The 18,925-nt window shown below is 40.6% G+C and overlaps 1 protein-coding gene across 2 annotated transcripts in view; it reads left to right on the top strand.

Annotated features, from left to right (window-relative positions):
- SEC23A (SEC23 homolog A, COPII coat complex component) overlaps nt 1-18,925 on the top strand; it is a 61,500-nt gene that overhangs the window by 21,274 nt on the left and 21,301 nt on the right. For both annotated transcript variants that reach the window (XM_054026063.1, XM_054026062.1), the window contains exons 5-11: nt 1,274-1,510; nt 1,628-1,707; nt 3,697-3,841; nt 6,869-7,027; nt 7,584-7,699; nt 10,442-10,565; nt 15,173-15,253. In XM_054026063.1, coding sequence (XP_053882038.1) covers nt 1,274-1,510; nt 1,628-1,707; nt 3,697-3,841; nt 6,869-7,027; nt 7,584-7,699; nt 10,442-10,565; nt 15,173-15,253 — 942 coding nt within the window. The remainder of the gene's footprint in view (nt 1-1,273; nt 1,511-1,627; nt 1,708-3,696; nt 3,842-6,868; nt 7,028-7,583; nt 7,700-10,441; nt 10,566-15,172; nt 15,254-18,925) is intronic.

The following is an 18,925-nucleotide window of genomic DNA, read 5'->3' as shown; positions in this document are numbered from 1 at the left end:
GGATTGATATTGGAACCAATTTTATTTCTAGGAGAAGGTAAGCAGTGAACTGGTTATGTTTACAGATAACCGTTTTTTGGCCGATCAGTTAATATAATTTGGATTTTCTTATTTAATTGTAACACTGAAAGACCCTGGTCGTTGGTGGGTGGGATTGAATTTGGGACCTCTGAAGCTTAGTGTATGAGCCTCTATTACATGAGTTAAAAGCTATGTGGCCCTTAGCCAACGGTGTAGCAGACTCATCAATCTCAAGCTGGGCTAGGTGCCACTAGTGAGGGACAGAATGCCACACCAAGCAGGCATAGCTAACATAATTTATCTATCTCCATTTTATCATGGTAGGGCATGGGAGTGTCTTAGTAGAGATTAGTAAAGGGAAAAAACCATGCAACAAGAAACTGTGAAAAATAAGATTAATTAGACCGGAAAAGGGAGCCGTTAGAGGGGACTGCAGTGAGGGATTCAAATTAAGAAAGGTAAAGTTAAAATTTGTCAGCCCGTTCTTTTGGCTAGATTTGTAATACTAGATAAAAGGGACAGGAGTACTTGTGGCACCTTAGAGACTAACAAATTTATTAGAGCATAAGCTTTCGTGGACTACAGCCCACTTCTTTGGATGCACAGAAGTGGGCTGTAGTCCACCAAAGCTTATGCTCTAATAAATTTGTTAGTCTCTAAGGTGCCACAAGTACTCCTGTTCTTTTTGCGGATACAGACTAACACGGCTGCTACTCTGAAACCTGTCATTAGATAAAAGGGAACACTTGCTGAAATTACAGGGGAATGAATTTAGAAAGAATGAGGGGAACTGCTAATTTATAGTCAAAAGTATGGAATGAAATGTCTCAGAGGTCAGAAGACCTAATACTGTTTCTGTTTTTTTTCTAAGTTTGGATAAATTTAATGACCACTAGCGGCACTTTGAGTAATACTTTGTTTTTTATCTTGTAAGGTTAATAACCTTACCTCATGATTCAAAATTATCTGGTTAGACCTGGAAGGAATTTTTTCTTCTATATTCAACATTGCACTTTTGGATAGAGTTAATTATGATATCGAGTTAACTCTCCTGTTCAGCATTAGGTATTGGCCACTGCCTGAGGTGGATTGCCAAATTGGGTAGAGCATTGGTCTGAGCTAATGTGGCAAATTCTATATTTACTAAAATTAATATAACTGGAACAAAGTTTATTTTTGCAATTTAATTATTTTCTGTACAGTATATACTGCACAATGTGCTTTTTCACTCAGTTATTATTATTTCTTAAAGCGTGGTCCTCAGATGCCTTTGATATTTCTTTACGTTGTGGACACATGCATGGAAGATGAAGATTTGCAAGCCCTGAAGGAATCCATGCAAATGTCATTAAGTCTCTTACCACCAACTGCTTTGGTAGGGCTTATTACATTTGGGAGAATGGTGCAGGTCCATGAGCTTGGTTGTGAAGGAATTTCAAAAAGCTATGTCTTCAGAGGCACAAAGGACCTATCTGCAAAACAACTTCAGGTAATAGACAAAAAAACAATTAAAAACCCTTCAAAACCTGAAAATGATCATAGTGATGAACTTCAAGATAATCTGTAATCAAATTCTCTCTCTCTCTCTCTCCACATTTTTTTACAGGAAATGTTGGGGCTTACTAAAGTATCTGTTTCACAAGTAGGCCGGGGTCCTCAGGTACAGCAGCCACCACCTTCTAACAGGTATTATTTTAAAAAAAAAAAAATCTCATTGTTAAATTGCTTTACCAGAAAACTTTACCTCACGACTTTTTTTCTTGTGTGATTGATACAACTAGAGGGATGCTCTAGTACAGGGGTGGGCAAACTTTTTGGCCCAAGGGCCACATCTGGGTATGGAAATTGTATGGCGGGCCATGAATGCTCATAAAATTGGGGGTTGGGGTGTTGGAGAGGGTGAGGGCTCCAGCTGCGGGTGTGAGCTCTGGGATGGGGCGAGAAATGAGGAGTTCAGGGTACAGGAAGGGGCTCTGGGCTGGGGCAGGAGGTTGTGGGGTGGGGGGGCTCCAGCTGGGGGTGCAGGCTCTGGGGTGGGGCTGGTGATGCAGGAGGGTGCTCTGGGTTGGGACTGAGGGGTTCGGAGGGCGGGATCAGGGCTGGGGGTTGGGGTGCGGGAGGGGGTCAGGGGTGCAGGCTCCGGGTGGCGCTTATCTCAAACAGCTCCCGGAAGCAGTGGCATGTCCCCTCTCTGGCACCTCCATGGAGGCGCGGCCAGGCGGCTCTGCGTGCTGCCCCGTCCACAGGTGCCGCCCCTGCAGCTCCCATTGGCTGTGGTTTCGGGCCAATGGGAACTGCAGGGGCAGTGCTTGGGGTGGGGGCAATGTGCGGAGCCCCCTGGCTTCCGCTACGTGTAGGAGCCGGAGGGGGCACATGCCACTGCTTCTGGGAGCCGTGCGGAGCCACAGCACATGTGGAGCAGGGCAAGCCCTGGACCCCGCTCTCCGGCTGGAGCTCAAGAGCTGGATTAAAATGTCCGAAGGGCCGGATGTGGCCCCCGGGCCGCAGTTTGCCCACCCTGCTCTAGTAGGTTGAGTGCTGTGTATTATCCTACTCTTTTAATGCAAATTGCTTTTCAGGTTTAAGGACTGTCTGAAAAGGTTTCTGGGGAGCACAATCTTTGCTTGGCTGTCCTTAGAGACCGTGAATGTAGCTTTGGAAGCTGAGGCTGGAAGAGTTGTGACAGTAATGAATTTCCCATTGGCAAAGAATGGGGAAAGTCTGTCCCAGATAACAGACTCCCCCCCTTACCATACATACTGGTCATTCTATGCGGGTCTCTAATAGTCTAATTGTTTTAATCATTTAAAGGGATAACTAGAACACCTAACATGGTAACATTTGTAGTGTAGATGGTATCTTAGGCTGTAAAGGTGGTATAGCAGAATTAGAGTAAAAGGAGAAGGGATTCCACATCTAAGAATGCATTTGATTCACCCTTCAAAAAGATTGTACTCAAAGATCCCTGTCTACAAGGGTAGTTTGCTTACAGACATCAGTATTTGTGGCCTTTCTGCTATTTCCATTGCTTTTGACATGTTTATCATGACTTCTTCCAAAGATGTATTTTAACAAACTTACTGTGCCTCAGCACATTTGAGAATATATAGAAGTGCCATTTCTGTCTTCCTACGTATATGAATATAGCCAATATTTTAAAATATATCAACAGAAGTATTTATCCATATATAATTTGATCTTTCATTCTCTTAGCCTTTTTTGCCTATCATCATATCTATTTGCTAAATAATCCATTGGGATTTAGATTCCTAGACAATTCTGAAAATTTTACCCCTTAACATTTTCATTTTGTCTTCTCTCCAAGATTATCCTCTTCCCTTTAGTGTCTGTCTCAAATTCCCATGGTGACCTGATGTGTTTTTGTCTGCATGTAGTTCCTTCTGGACCATGGCATTGTTTCTAGCTCAACAGGTTGCCTTGCTACAGTGCTCCATGTGAAGCTTCCTGTCTCCTCAGGCTGAGCATACCGTGTATGTAGTGCTTCCAGACCTTGCCAGCCTGTTGAGCAAGAGACTGTGGTCTGAACCCAGATTTGGATCTTTGACATTGCAATCTAACACATTGCCAATGAATTACTAGTCCTGATTATCTTTTAAAAGGTCATATAGCCAAAAGAATCCTAAAGCTAACATAATGCCATTTATCTGTATTTAGATTCCTACAGCCAGTGCAGAAAATTGATATGAATCTTACTGATCTTTTGGGTGAATTACAACGGGATCCTTGGCCTGTTCCACAAGGGAAAAGACCTTTGCGTTCCTCTGGAGTGGCTCTTTCTATAGCTGTAGGACTCCTTGAGGTAATAGTTTTACCTAAAATTGTTTTTAAATGTCACTAGATCACTGTCCTACATAAAACCTTCTATGGCAGATGCGGCAATCAAAACATAACAATAACCGTCTCTGTAATTCATGTATATTAGTCTTGTGTTCAGATTCAGACAAACATGACATATCCTGAATTTTCCTCTATTTAATCTGAGTGCATGCATCTCATTCTATTTTTATATTCAACACAATTACGTTACTACTTTATGCTTGTTTATTTGGTGACATTTTGCCTTCTAGTCTAGATTAAAGGAAAGTCAACCAATCTTTTATTATTATATTAACTCAATATTTATATTGTTCCCAAAAGTGTGCGGGGCACTCTACGAAGCAAGAATACCATCCCGGTCAAAGAGCTAAGAATCTGTATTGAAAGTGTATTGAGCAAAGAGGGAGAAGGAAATGGGATGCAGCCCAAGATTTTTAAAAATGCATTTTTTTCTTAGTTCTTGCGTAATTTACCCAGTTATTTTTATTACCCTTTGTCTTTTAGTTGTTTAAATCATGCCTGTTTGCTTTGACTCTGTTACTTGTTACAAATCTTTTTTCTTTTTAATACTTATTTTTGTTCAATTCTTCAGTGTTTTGTAATATCTTAGCCTTTTCCTTAATTTCTATTTTTGTTGTTTTATTCCCTTCCTATTTTAACTATTTCCCATTTTGATTTTTGTGACTTTTGTTTGCTTATAACTCTTTACTGTTTAACACTATTTTCTACAGTTTTTTACCCTTTGTCAGTAGTCTATTCTTCCCATTCCCTTCTCTTTAAGAATTGTCCCTTTGCTTTGGATACTGAAAGCCAATGGTATTGTGGCAGCATACTTGTCTTAGCTCCTTCCTTCAAGTCTCTAAACAGTGCAGCCTTCTTTACCTGTAATGTTACTTTGCAGCCTTTGTAGTCATATGTTCAGATGATGATATCAGTTAAAGTAGTGAAGGCAGCTTGTCAAGATGCTGATGGTTCACTGCTGGGCCTGTGAAATCTTGCCTATGTTCTTCCCTACCCTTGTGCTCTTTCTGTGTTAATGGGGTTTAATTTACATAATTTTACTTCCCTTTAAAGGTTGTATTTCTTTACAGGAGTAACCTGGACGGTTTCTTTATGATGTGTTTTTTTTATTTTTCTCCCCAATTACTCTGTACAGCATGGGAAGGGTCTCATTTTGGTTGAGTTTAACTGAGATGTTTCATGTGCATGCACATATTTGATGTTTTTTTTTTTTTTAAAGAAAATAGCAGAAAGTTGAGTGAGCCTGTTTTATATCCCAGCTTAGCTGAAAAAGATTTGGGGAACTGTTACTTTTTTTTCTATGATGAAAATGCATTTTTGAGATTATTATTTTTTTGGGACCTCCCAGGCCCAGGGTCCTTTTAACTTTTATTGTTCCTCGTTATGTCATTAAAGATGTATTGACACCAAGTGGAACAAACTTTAATTTAAAGAAGTGAATTCAGTGCTAGTGAAAATTGCCAGGTTGGTTGCTCTGGTGATGAAAGTCCTCTCTTTAGCTATAGAAGAGGTGGAGTTTGGGCAACAAACTGCAAGCAGGGCCGGCTCTAGGCACCAGCAAAACAAGCTGGTGCTTGGGGCGGCACATTTTTAGGGACGGCATGGCCGGCGCCAGAATGCCGCCCCTAAAAATGTGCCCCGGCCGCCTTAGCTCACCTCCGCTGCTGCTGCCACGGCACACGAAACAGCTGATTCGCGCGCCGCTACTTGCCCTCCCTCCCAGGCTCTCAAACCTGGGAGGGAGGGGGAGCAGCGGCGTGCGAATCAGCTGTTTCGCGCGCCGCGGCGGCTCGGGGTCTCCCCCTCCCTCCCAGGCTTTCAAATCTGGGAGGGAGGGGGAGATCCCGAGTGGCCGTTTTGCGCGCCGCTGCTCCCCCTCCCTCCCAGGCTTGGGCGCCTGGGAGGGAGGGGGAGAAGCGGCGCCCGTGCCGCGGCCACTCGGAGTCTCCCCCTCCCTCCCAGGCTCTCAAACCTGAGAGGCAGGGGGAGATCCCGGGCGGCCGTTTCACACCTTGAGAGCCTGGGGAGAGGAGGCAGGGCTGGGGATTTGGGGAAGGGGCGGAGTTGAGGCGGGGGTGGGGTAATTAAAGAAGGGGGCGGCGGCCAAAATTGTTTTTGCTTTGGAAGGCAAAAATCCTAGAGCCGGCCCTGACTGCAAGCTTCCCCTTGCTTTTATGCAGCTTCCAGGAGGGTCCACCTCTCAGGAGGAGAAACTAGTTCAGTCTCCATACCCATTCAGTTCTGTGCTGAGAGTGCCAGCAAGACTGCTAGTTGTGTGGTGAATACCTCTCGAATAGACACTAGCTACTTGTTTTCTAGGCACTAGTTTCACAGAGGCACAAAAGTCAACTGAAAAAAACATTCTATTTAGAATAATTCTGCCAATATCTAATATTTGCCCCCTCTTATATTTTTTATCTCCCAAGACACTTGCATGGAAACAAGATGTTTTGTACAAAGATTCCATTTGTTTCTGCAGTTTATTTTCCATATTACAGCATTATTTTGTGATGACAACCATTTCAGTAACAAGTTGATGTAATGGCACTAAGCGGAGGGTTGTGTTTTCAGAATAAGGAAGCAGATAAAATCTTGAAAGTAAAGATAGTCTCGCCTCCCCCTTCATTCAGCTATTCCTAGTAATAACTAGTAGGGAAGGGGAAATTCCCAAAATACCATGGACCAGATCCTCAATTTGTGTAAATTATCTTAGCTCAGTTGAAATCAGTAGAGTGGTGACCAACAGAGGATCAGACCTCAGATATATGTAGAACTGTCTTAAAAGTTAAAAACACTAGTTTTAGTGAGGCACAAATGGTATTTTAAGTTAAACTACTACTCAGAATTTTGAAAAAGAAATTCTAATTGTTTACTTTAGTCCAAGCAATACAATAGACACAAATTCATAGTTGTTTCCTCTATTAATATTATGTAGTAACTGTTTATAGCAGAAAGAGTTGCTCTCTGAGATTTTCTTTCTGTCCTACAGTGTACTTTCCCTAACACTGGTGCACATATATTGATGTTCATTGGAGGGCCAGGCACTCAAGGACCTGGGATGGTTGTAGGGGATGAACTGAAGTTACCTATAAGATCATGGCACGACATTGAAAAAGACAATGCCAATTATGTTAAAAAGGCTACTAAGGTAAGACTTAACAATAGATGGGGAAGAGTGATGTAAATTTTTTTTATTTGATACATAATTAGAATAAGACATTTGATATTAGTATATGAATAAAGTGATATAGAACCTACAAACATTTTTGTTGTTGTTGAATGTTCCTTGAATAACTACATATCTTCCAAAATTGCATAAGGATTTTCAGTACATTGAGTGAGAACCTGATTCAACTCCAACTGAAGTTACTGGGAGTGTTTCCACTGACTTCAGTAGGAGTTGGATCAGGGCCTTAATGTACAGTGATCTAGAATGGTAGCATTGATTTTTATGTAGAATGCCTCCTTGATCAACCTACCACGAGTTATCTTTTAAACTGGCTGGGAAAAGTAGGGAATAGTCATAAAAAATTCTAGACCTTTCTCACCTTCTCAAAAAAAGATTTTAGCCAATGTTAGAGTATAATATGGATACAATTTAATTTAGCTGTTGTACAAGAATTCTGAGAGCTTCTGTTTTAACGTTAAAGTGTGACGAGTTCAGTTTGCATATTGTTATAAATGCATTTTAATCTCGTATTTAGCATTTTGAAGCTCTGGCTAATCGTGCTGCTACAACTGGTCATGTTATTGACATATATGCATGTGCACTAGATCAGACTGGTCTTCTGGAGATGAAGTGCTGTCCCAACTATACTGGGTATGTGTCTAATTTGTTTAAAGTAGTGTATGAAGGTGCACTTTCTTTTTAAAGTATTTAAAATAGAGTGCTCATTACCTTACCAAAAAATACTAATGACTTCGTTTTAGTTCCAAATGATAGAAGAAATAATCATGACTCCATGTCTGTATACTGTGATTGTGGGTAGTTTGCATATAGACCTAAATTGTTGTGAGTCTGAGAAGAATTTTTTACCATAATTTTGGGTTTAATTATGAGGGTGTTTATTCTCATTACTTTTAACATTAAATATTTGGGGCATAAATAGTGTGAATGTCTTTTTAAAACATTTAGCCTGTGTACTGTTGCCAAATAATCTATTTTTCCTTTCCATATATGTATCTAGGGCTTCAGTAATGCTCAGGCACACAACTTTTTCACTGTGATCTTTTATTTCTTTTACATTTTTGTTCTTCCTTTTGTCCTTTGATTGAGGGGGAAACCTTACTTCTCTAGATGTCATTTTTTTTAGTATCTTGAATCTCTTCAAGATTTATAACTTGGTGCATGATGTACTGTGTATAGTGTGTTCTTGACCTCCCTGAAAACATTTCTCTTTACTATTGATGTTATTTTGGGTAATAAAACTAAGATTTTTCAGAACAATGTGTTAGATCTTGTATTGATTCTAGTCCAACTTCCTCTCATTCACTCTGCTGAAACTACTTTCATCGAGGATTCAAACAGCCCTCATCTTGGCCACATCTTCAGTTCTTTACTCCTTCCTTATCATCCTTGACCTCTCTACTGCCTTGCACTGTGGGTCATACCCTACTTGAGTGTCTTGCCTTCCTTCACCTTTCATATTACTGGCCTCTCCTGATTCTTCTCCTTCTCTGGCTGTTCTGAGTGGTTTGTGGAGGGAGCGTGGAGAAGGAGTGGGTTGTTGTCTTCCTTCTTTTCCCACTGCCCATGGGGATATCACAGAGATCTGTCCTGGGAGCCTTCATCTTCTTTCTTACCCTTTCTCTGGGCAGTCTAATTCACTCATGCAGATTTCAGCTACAGTCTCTATGTTGATGATTCTCAAATTCTTCACTCCTGACTTGTCTCCATTCAGTCATATCTCTGACGTCTTCCGGATGGCATCACCAGTAAAGCTTACCATGGTCAAAACAAATACTGATCTTTCCGGTGAAACTCTCTGCTCTCCCGCATTCTGTCTCTCTATTGACACCACCCTCATCCTTTCTGTCACTCAAGGCCATAGCATGGGGTTAATCTGTCTGAGCTGCCTCTCACATATCCAAATCCTGCCACTTCTTGCTGCACAACTTTTCTAAGATCCACCCTTTCAGTCCCAACAGCTAAAATTTCCTCAGGCTTTCATAATTTCCCATATTGATTACTGTAACCTCTTGCTTTGTGGCCTCCTGGACTCTCATGTTACCTACCTCTCTACAGTTAGTACAAATTTCTGTTGCTAAGATTATTTTCCATGCCTTAATGTGATCATGTCAACCCCTCTTAGAATCCCACTACTAGCTGTTGTTCCTCTGTCACATCAAGTTCCAGCTTCTTGTACTTGGAGTCAAGGTGCTATGTAATTCTGCCCCTTCCTATGTCTCTTTCTGCAATGCCCCATCCCAACAATACCAGCCTTGACATCCCGTTAGTCTACTTCTCTCACTGTCTGCTGCTATGCTGCCTGCTAGGCATAGGGATGTTCTTTCTGAGCTGGTCCCCATAGTTGTTGTTTTCTCCATATTTAAATAACTCCTGAAGATTCACTTCTACTGTGGTGACTACCAGAAACTAGTTAATTTATAAAGGGAAAGTTGGAGGGCAGAACTTAACACACAACTTGTTATCAAACGTATTATTAAAAACATGGATGCCTTATATTTGTACACTGTGAGCACTACTGGGGATAAACACTAATCGTGTTTTACGCTCATTCCTTAAATGCTAATCAGATGGATTTAAAAATACTTCACTGTTCAGTACGAGTAGTTGCACTGCAATCTGTAATCACAGTAATTTCATCTTCAGTAATCACTGCTGAGCTCACGGACAAAATGTGTTTTATGAGAATAGATTCAGGTTTGAAATGATTACTTATCTGACAAAGGCAAAATGATATGGGAAAGTATCAGAATATTAGGATGAGATAAGTTAATCAACGACTGCATCTCCGTAAGGCAGGGTTAAAAACTAGCTGTAATGATAAAATCCGGTGCAATGTTTTCTCCAGTTGAAGCTTTTGTTTTGTATTAAGGGCCTGATGACCTTGATGTGCTGATCTTGTAAGAAACCTGTTTACAAAGTTCCCCATTGTGTTTTATGATGAGATAATTGAAAGTAGCCCCTGTTAAGTGATTTTGAAAAAAATGTTTGTGTGTTTCAGAATGAACTGTTTTTACTTTAAACTCTGAGAGTACATCTACACTGCAGTTAGACACTCGCAACAGGCCCGTGGGCTCAGGCTGTGGGACTGTTTAATTGTAGTGTAGACTTCCCAGCTAGGGCTGGAGTCCAGGCTCTAGGACCCTCAGGGAAGTCTACAGTGCGATTAAACAGCTCCGCAACCCAAGCCCCGGGAGCCCGAGTCAGCTGGCACAGGCCAGCCACCAGTGTCTAATTTCAGTGTAGATATGTTCTTTGAGAGGTAAGTTAAGTATATCCTGTTTGCTAAATGAATGCATAATAAGTAGTCCAGATGCTTTCTAGTTGTGTTTCTGTGTGTTTTATCTTGGTATTTTTTTTTGGTCTTTCATCCAGAGGCTACATGGTAATGGGAGACTCTTTCAATACATCCTTATTCAAACAAACCTTTCAGAGAGTATTTACCAAAGATATGCAAGGGCAATTTAAAATGGGATTTGGTGGCACTTTAGAAATAAAGGTAAGAGTCAAAACTTAATATGAATGTTAGAAATTCAGAAGTTCTGACAAATCAATTCTAGTGATGTATTTGCATTGCTTGTAGTAGCGGTTCAGTAACCTTTCATTTTAAACCTTTATTTTTAGGGATTTATTACTTTACCATAAAAATAAGGTCTTGAGGCAAGAGTGTTTGGGATCATATTTCTCTTATTTGGGCAAAACAATCCTTAATCCCACTTACATGCTAGTCAGCTGAGGCTATGCATATCCAGCACAACATGCCTCCTTGGCGGCTACAGTGTGTGAACAGGCATGATAGTTAGCTCTCCTAGCACATTTTGAGCATTAAGGAGAGATCCTTTTCTGTTGCTAGCACTGGGATGAGAGGCTTTCTATATTCTTTCTTCCCAACCTTCCTCCCACTATTGCACCTGTATAGTAGAGGCTAGGATCCAATGGCAAGTAGAGTCTGTATCCTAAATTCAGATATATACATGGATAAATGTCCTGAGAGATTTTGTTATATATCAGAGGAAACAAAATAATATACTAGGTACGCTAATGTGAGGAAGCATGAAGCATATTTTAACTAATGTGAAAACTAATGTGGTCTGCTGTAGTGGGAATTCAAAAGGCCAGATGATTCTTTGGTACCTTTCAGTGCTTGTTTGTCCCCTCCTGTATGTATGGCTCAGAAACCTGGGAGCAACTGTGACTAGGGAGAGTCCCTTGTAGCATGCCTTCAACAGAGGTGTCCTTCCAGGGCCCAGAGTTGGTGTGGAGGTGCAAGGGCCATCATTATGGATGCACGCTGGCCTCCCACAGATCCTTGAGGGTCAGTTGTGGGGTCCCAGGGCTTTTTCCATGGGGGGGAACCTGCCCCATCAGGAAAATGGTGGGGTTGTCATGGGTAGGGCCAATGAGAGGGGGGACCAGGAGGGCCATTTGGCCTGGGTCTCAAGCTCCAAGGGGCCTCAAATTTAGACACGTGTTAATTTTTTGGCATTTGATAAGTTTTGCAACTTGTTTTTATGTGCATCGCTATCGGACCAAAATGTGACACACACTCTCAGCTTAGATCTGCAAATTTAAGCAAATAAGAGAAGTGATTTGGTAAAAGACATACTTTTTTTGTTAACTGATATAGATTGTCATATCAAAGAGTTAAAAATGTTCATAAATATTAATAAAAATATAATACAATATAGGTATAATATATTATCAATAAATATTAATAAAATATATTATATTATCAATATAATAATATATCAGTTCTGATGGCACGATATTAGACCGTGATGAACGTGTCCCCTCAGATCAGCTGATTATATAAACAAACCATGAGTAGTGGCTGGTGCTGGATCAAGTGCGTGTTGAAAAGTAGACAATTGTTACACTTTAGTGTTTTTATAGTTTTATAGTTGACTAAGGCATGATTTATGTGTGAGAATTCCTCATTATTATCTTCATATGGTAGCTAAATGATGTGACTGGTTGGTTGGTTGAGCCCTAGCTTGGTAGCTCATTATTGGCTTTCGTAGTCTATAGGCCCAGATTCAAGAAGGAGATGTGCCAGCAGTAACAGATGCAGAAGAAGATCCTGTGTACGATCAAGAAACTCAACAGCAACAGGAAGATGTAGATCTTACGCAGCAAGAGCAATTCATGAGTACTACAGGTTTGACTGTGACTGACATTGGAATTGATGACAAGAGCAATGCTGCCTAAATGCAATCTTTTCTTCAAATTAGTTGTTTTGAAATTCCAAGTAACATTCCACAAGATGATGATGATCATACTTTCCCTACTCGTCTGCTGACAAAAACTCTTCTAAATGGTGAGACGTGCACAAGAGACTTGTTATACTGGAATACGGAAAAATAATCTCTGTATTGTGCACCCCGCTTCATTTTGAACAAAAGTGCTGCAAATGCATTAGTTCTCTCTGATCAATCAGGATGGAGCATCAACAGAGGTTGGAGGAAGTTGAAAGACTAAATACCATCACATGAGAATTCAACGTCACACAAAGAAAACTATGTTACATGGAAATCAGCCAGTCGGGCAGAATCAGCTGAAGGTTCAGTTGAGAATTTACTCTTGACTGAACTCTCTACAGAAACTAATAACTGGAAAGAACTTCTTGAGCGCATCCTGAATGTCATCCTTTATCTTTCTGAGTGGCGATTGGCTTTCTTTGGTTCCAGTATTGGTGATCATGCAAATGGAAACTTTCTAGGCATAGTTGAGCTCCTCAGCAAATATGACCCACTTTTATCAGAGTACGAAAAATGTGGTCGAGAATCGCAAGAGAGTCAAAAGCACATACAAGTCCATTATCTCTCCACACGCATACCAAACAAGTTTATTGAGCTATGTGGGTCATCCGTACGAACAACAATTCTTGATGAGATTCGAAATGCCAAATATTTTTAAATCGTTGATTCCACTGCAGATTGTTCTCACAAGGAACAGACTACTATGGTTATTCAATATGTTAAGATTGTAGATAGCTCAACATTTTCAGTTGAAGAAAGGTTTATTTTGTTTGATAATTTCACAAGAAAAACTGGAAAAGAAATTGCTGCTCGAATACTAGCAATTCTAGAAGGTTTTAAGTTAGATTTTCAAGTCTGCATTGGTCAAGCCTGTGACAATGGATCTAATATGGCTGGGAAGTACAAATGTGTACAAACAGTTCTGCTTGAGCATAATTCAGACTATATTTTCTCCAGTTGTGGAAACCACACACTAAACCTTGTAGGTGTTGACTGTGCTGAATCATGCAAGGAGGCAATTACTTACTTTGGAACTGTTCAGCAAATGTACAATCTCTTCAGGAGCAGTCCACAAAGGTGGGAAATTCTGAAGCAATATCTTCCTGTTTCACTGCATGGGATGTCCAAAACTAGATGGTCTGCCCGGATTGACAGTTGTCAACCAGTTGCGCAGCATTTGAATTCAGGGAGAAAGGCTTTAAATGAGCTTGAATCTCTCAATCTCACTTCTCAGGCTCGAACTGAACTTCAGTCTATTCAGAAGCATATATCTAAATTTTAATCCATTCTGATGTCATCTTTGTGGATGAAACTACTTACAATGATCCACCAAACTAATCTGGTAATTGAAGCACGCAATGCTACACTTGATGTTGAGAGGGATAACATTGAAAGTCTTATCAATGACATTCAACAGATTTGTGAACAATGGGATGTGATCCTGACTGAGTCCAAATTAGTAGCACAGAATATTGGCATTTCATCTGAGTTCTCCACCAATCGCAATTTACCTACTGAATCCGATGTCGAGCAGCATTATAGGGTCAACATCTTCCTTGTCACCTTCGACTCTATTCAATCAGGTCTTACACGTTGATTTGAGTCACAGTGACCAATTTGTACCCTCTTTGGGTTTCTTTGGCAGTTCAACAGACTGAGTAATGAAGATCTACTTTTTGCAGCTGAACAATTTCAGCAACAGCACAACAAAGAAATCTCAAAAGATCTCATTGACGAGGCCATCTTCCTCAAACAAATATATTCCACGAACTTTAAATTGGATTGCAAGTCAAAGGAATTGCTTCAAGAAATACTTGAACTTGGACTCTCTGGGATGTTTCCTAATATCACAATTGCATTGCGTATTTTTGTCAGTTTGCCTGCATCAGTGGCTTCAGGTGAACACACCTTCAACATGTTGAAGCAGGTAAAGAACTATCACCGTTCAACTATGGGACAAGAGCGTTTGAATGGGCTCTATGCTTAATATCAACTGTGACATTGCACAAAAGCTAGATTTTTTCCTCAATAATTAGCACAGAAAAAGGCTAGAAAAGCATTTGTTAAATAAAAAAATATTCAAATTATGTCTCACTCTTTTTTTGATGCCTTATTTTGTTTTCATGTGTCGTCATTTTTTATTTTTATTATGGCTAGGGGCCTCAAAAGCTGGAAGTGGCCCGGGCCTCTCTGGACCTCTGAGAGGGCCTGCTCATGGGTATTTCCTTTCCCAAAGCTCCCCTCAAGAGGATTTTATTACTGGAAGTAATGATCTGACCTTCTAGTTTTGTACGTACATAGCTATGAATTTGGCTGAAGAAACTGGCAAGGATAAATAGGGAAACCCAACTCTTTCAGGACACCAATACAGAATATTAATTTAATATGATATTTGTACAATCATATGGCCCATCCCACATCCCCTCATCTGAGCCTCATCTCATGAATATTTTAACGATTGTATCTTCAGTAGAAAATGCCTTTTGTTGTATGATGTAGACATCACTTATAATATGCTTTCTGGGGCACTCAGAGGTCTAAGTAGTAGCAGGTGTTCTTTATATGCTATAATTCATAAACAATACAATTTCAGACTTAGAAAACTACACATGTAGCAGAGTTCACTCTTTAGACTTTAGACTTTGCAACAGCAGTTGGCTTTGTTTGCTGAAATTATAATTTATAATTATAAATATACTGAACATCCTATGTATTTATAACCTCTTCTAAAGGTGTGGATGAAACACTGAATGCCTGGTTAAAAGAAAAATAAATGTTATTTTATCAGTGTTGAATGTATGAGTAAGCATAGCTCAATATGTGACCTGTTTTTCTTTTAAATATAAAGACCTCAAGAGAAATCAAGATTTCAGGAGCTATTGGACCCTGTGTCTCTCTCAATTCCAAAGGACCTTGTGTGTCAGAAAATGTAAGTTACTTTTGTTGTAAGTAGGTGCAATTTTGAATTGCTAGAAAATAAGACCTAGGTTTTCTGGATTTATAAAGGAATGTACTGGTACTTAATTGTTGGATCAAAACCCCTGAATAAATCATTATCAGCATTTTAAAATTTGTTCATGAATAGTTTTTCAGATATGCTCCTGACTCACGCCTCCAGGCTCTCAGTCATCAGAGGGCTATATACAGAGTCTGGTGAATTTAGGTGGTTAGGTTTTTTGAAATATATTGGATGTGTTTTTGGATGGACACCAACAATGAGGTGGTTTTTTCACTGTGTTCTCTGCTCTCTTATAAGACCACAGTTCCATGAAGCCCTACATCCTGTGACCCATTTATGTTGTATAATGATGTTGCATCAATATGTGATATTCTATCAATATGATATAATATAAAATCACAAAAAAACATGCACAGCCCAACTACAAATATAGCAAAAATAAGTATTAAACCAGTGACGGGGAATTCAACGTTTAGAAAGTTTGATAAGTATCCAGTATGTAGGAGTTTATTTGACCCAGTGGTAGCGTCTCTCTAGCCCCAAGAACCTCCCTTGCACAATCACCATCTCTCAGTCTTGGCCATGGGTTAGTTCAGTTGGACTTGGATGCAAAACACCTTCTCTTGTTCTCTCCAGCTGGTATGCTGCACAATGTATCTCCAGCACCTTGTCCTACCAGAGCCGACGTTCACGGTGGCTGGGCCACCTGGATTCTCCCCCTAGACAAGAGTGTGCCCAGGCCTACGCAAGTAACCCTAAAATATAAATTAAATAAATAAAGATATCCTATCTCCTAGAACTGGAAGGGACCTTGAAAGGTCATTGAGTCCAGCCCCCTGCCTTCCCTAGCAGGACCAAGTACTGATTTTGCCCCAGATCCCTGGGTAGCCCCCTCAAGGATTAAACTCACAACCCTGGGTTTAGCAGGTTAATGCTCAAACCACTGAGCTATCCCTCCCACCCTTTGTGACCATGCTCATGTCAGGCAATTTTTGTCAAAGCCTTACTTGGCTTAACCCCTTCATGGCAAGTTTCTATCCTTCGCCCAATAATCCAGCAGTACACACGTTTGCCACTATACAGCTCCCAGTGAAGTCTGTTCAGCTGTCTTTTAATATAGGGTTGTGACTAGTGACCTCCAGGTAGGTGCCTTGGGACATTGATGCTGGCATAATAACTCACCCTCTAGATTGCATTGTACAATCAGCTTGTAGAATATTGCTTCTGATTGCTTTTGGCTCCTAGATGTATGACCTTGCTTTTCTGAATGTTGGACTGCAGTTTCGTTTAAAATCAGTTTGTTGTGCTTATGTGCATGTGCTGTTTCTTCTCTCCTGGTCCCAGGTATCCAGTTTTGTTCAATCAGAAAAGTAGATTACTTTGAGCATTATCCTTTACTAATACCAACCCTTGTCCAGCCCACATTATCTCTCTGCTCCTTGGACTATACTCTTCATTGGTATCCCTCTCTTATGTTGCCAGTCTGATTTGAAAGTAATATCAATAGTTTCCCCACATTTTTTTCTTACTTTATAAATCATCCTGCATGGTTCTGTATCAAATGCTTCCCTGGAATCCTGATAAATGATGTCCTCCATTTTATACTTATTTACCAATGATTAAATGTAATCAGAGAATTCAGACACAGCAGGGGGTTGGACTAGATGACCTCCTGACGTCCCTTCCAACACTGATATTCTATGATTTGTCAGGCATGACCTTCTTCCCAGGAATGCAGCCGTCACTTAGTATCTCTCAATGATATCAACCATCCGTGGGCTTGGAGATGATCAGTTCTGCTGCAAACTGGCCTTGTTCTTGCTGTCCATTGTGCATAACTGAATGCCTCTCATATGGACTCCCATTTCACAGCATGGAAAACAAAGGAGTGAGGAGTTTGGAAGAAGCTGCTGAGAATTCCTTTAAAAAAAAAGAAACCAGAAACCTCGGCAGGATGAATCCATATGCTACAACCACAGTTCATAGATTCATAGATTCATAGATTCTAGGACTGGAAGGGACCTCGAGAGGTCATCGAGTCCAGTCCCCTGCCCGCATGGCAGGACCAAATACTGCCTAGGCCATCCCTAGTAGACATTTATCTAACCTACCCTTAAATATCTCCAGAGACGGAGATTCCACAACCTCCCTAGGCAATTTGTTCCAGTGTTTAACCACCCTGACAGTTAGGAACTTTTTCCTAATGTCCAATCTAGACCTCCCTTGCTGCAGTTTAAACCCATTGTTTCTGGTTCTATCCTTAGAGGCTAAGGTGAACAAGTTCTCTCCCTCCTCCTTATGACACCCTTTTAGATACCTGAAAACTGCTATCATGTCCCCTCTCAGTCTTCTCTTTTCCAAACTAAACAAACCCAATTCTTTCAGCCTTCCTTCATAGGTCATGTTCTCAAGACCTTTAATCATTCTTGTTGCTCTTCTTTGGACCCTTTCCAGTTTCTCCACATCTTTTTTAAAATGCGGCGCCCAGAACTGGACACAATACTCCAGCTGAGGCCTAACCAGAGCAGAGTAGAGCGGAAGAATGACTTCTCGTGTCTTGCTCACAACACACCTGTTAATGCATCCCAGAATCATGTTTGCTTTGTTTGCAACAGCATCAGACTGTTGACTCATATTTAGCTTGTGGTCCACTATAACCCCTAGATCCCTTTCTGCCATACTCCTTCCTAAATTGTCTCTTCCCATTCTGTATGTGTGAAATTGATTTTTCCTTCCTAAGTGGAGCACTTTGCATTTGTCTTTGTTAAACTTCATCCTGTTTAACTCAGACCATTTCTCCAATTTGTCCAGATCATTTTGAATTATAACCCTGTCCTCCAAAGTAGTTGCAATCCCTCCCAGTTTGGTATCATCCGCAAACTTAATAAGCGTACTTTCTATGCCAATATCTAAGTCGTTGATGAAGATATTGAACAGAGCCGGTCCCAAAACAGACCCCTGCGGTACCCCACTCGTTACGCCTTTCCAGCAGGATTGGGAACCATTAATAACAACTCTCTGAGTACGATTATCCAGCCAGTTATGCACCCACCTTATAGTAGCCCCATCTAATTTGTATTTGCCTAGTTTATCGATAAGAATATCATGCGAGACCGTATCAAATGCCTTACTAAAGTCTAGGTATACCACATCCACCGCTTCACCCTTATCCACAAGGCTCGTTATCCTATCAAAGAAAGCTATCAGATTGGTTTGACATGATTTGTTCTTCACAAATCCATGCTGGCTATTCCCTATCACCTTACCACCTTCCAAGTGTTGGCAGATGATTTCCTTAATTACTTGCTCCATTATCTTCCCTGGCACAGAAGTTAAACTAACTGGTCTGTAGTTACCTGGGTTGTTTTTAGTTCCCTTTTTATAGATGGGCACTATATTTGCCCTTTTCCAGTCTTCTGGAATCTCTCCCGTCTCCCATGACTTTCCAAAGATAATAGCTAGAGGCTCAGATACCTCCTCTATTAGCTCCTTGAGTATTCTAGGATGCATTTCATCAGGCCCGGGTGACTTGCAGGCATCTAACTTTTCTAAGTGATTTTTAACTTGTTCTTTTTTTATTTTATCCGCTAAACCTACCCCCTTCCCATTAGCATTCACTATGTTAGGCATTCCTTCAGACTT

The sequence above is a fragment of the Malaclemys terrapin genome, chromosome 4 (genome assembly GCF_027887155.1).
Source record: "Malaclemys terrapin pileata isolate rMalTer1 chromosome 4, rMalTer1.hap1, whole genome shotgun sequence".
NCBI lineage: Eukaryota > Metazoa > Chordata > Testudines > Emydidae > Malaclemys > Malaclemys terrapin.
Note: the sequence above shows the minus strand (reverse complement) of the source record. Positions and strands in the feature narration are given on the sequence as shown.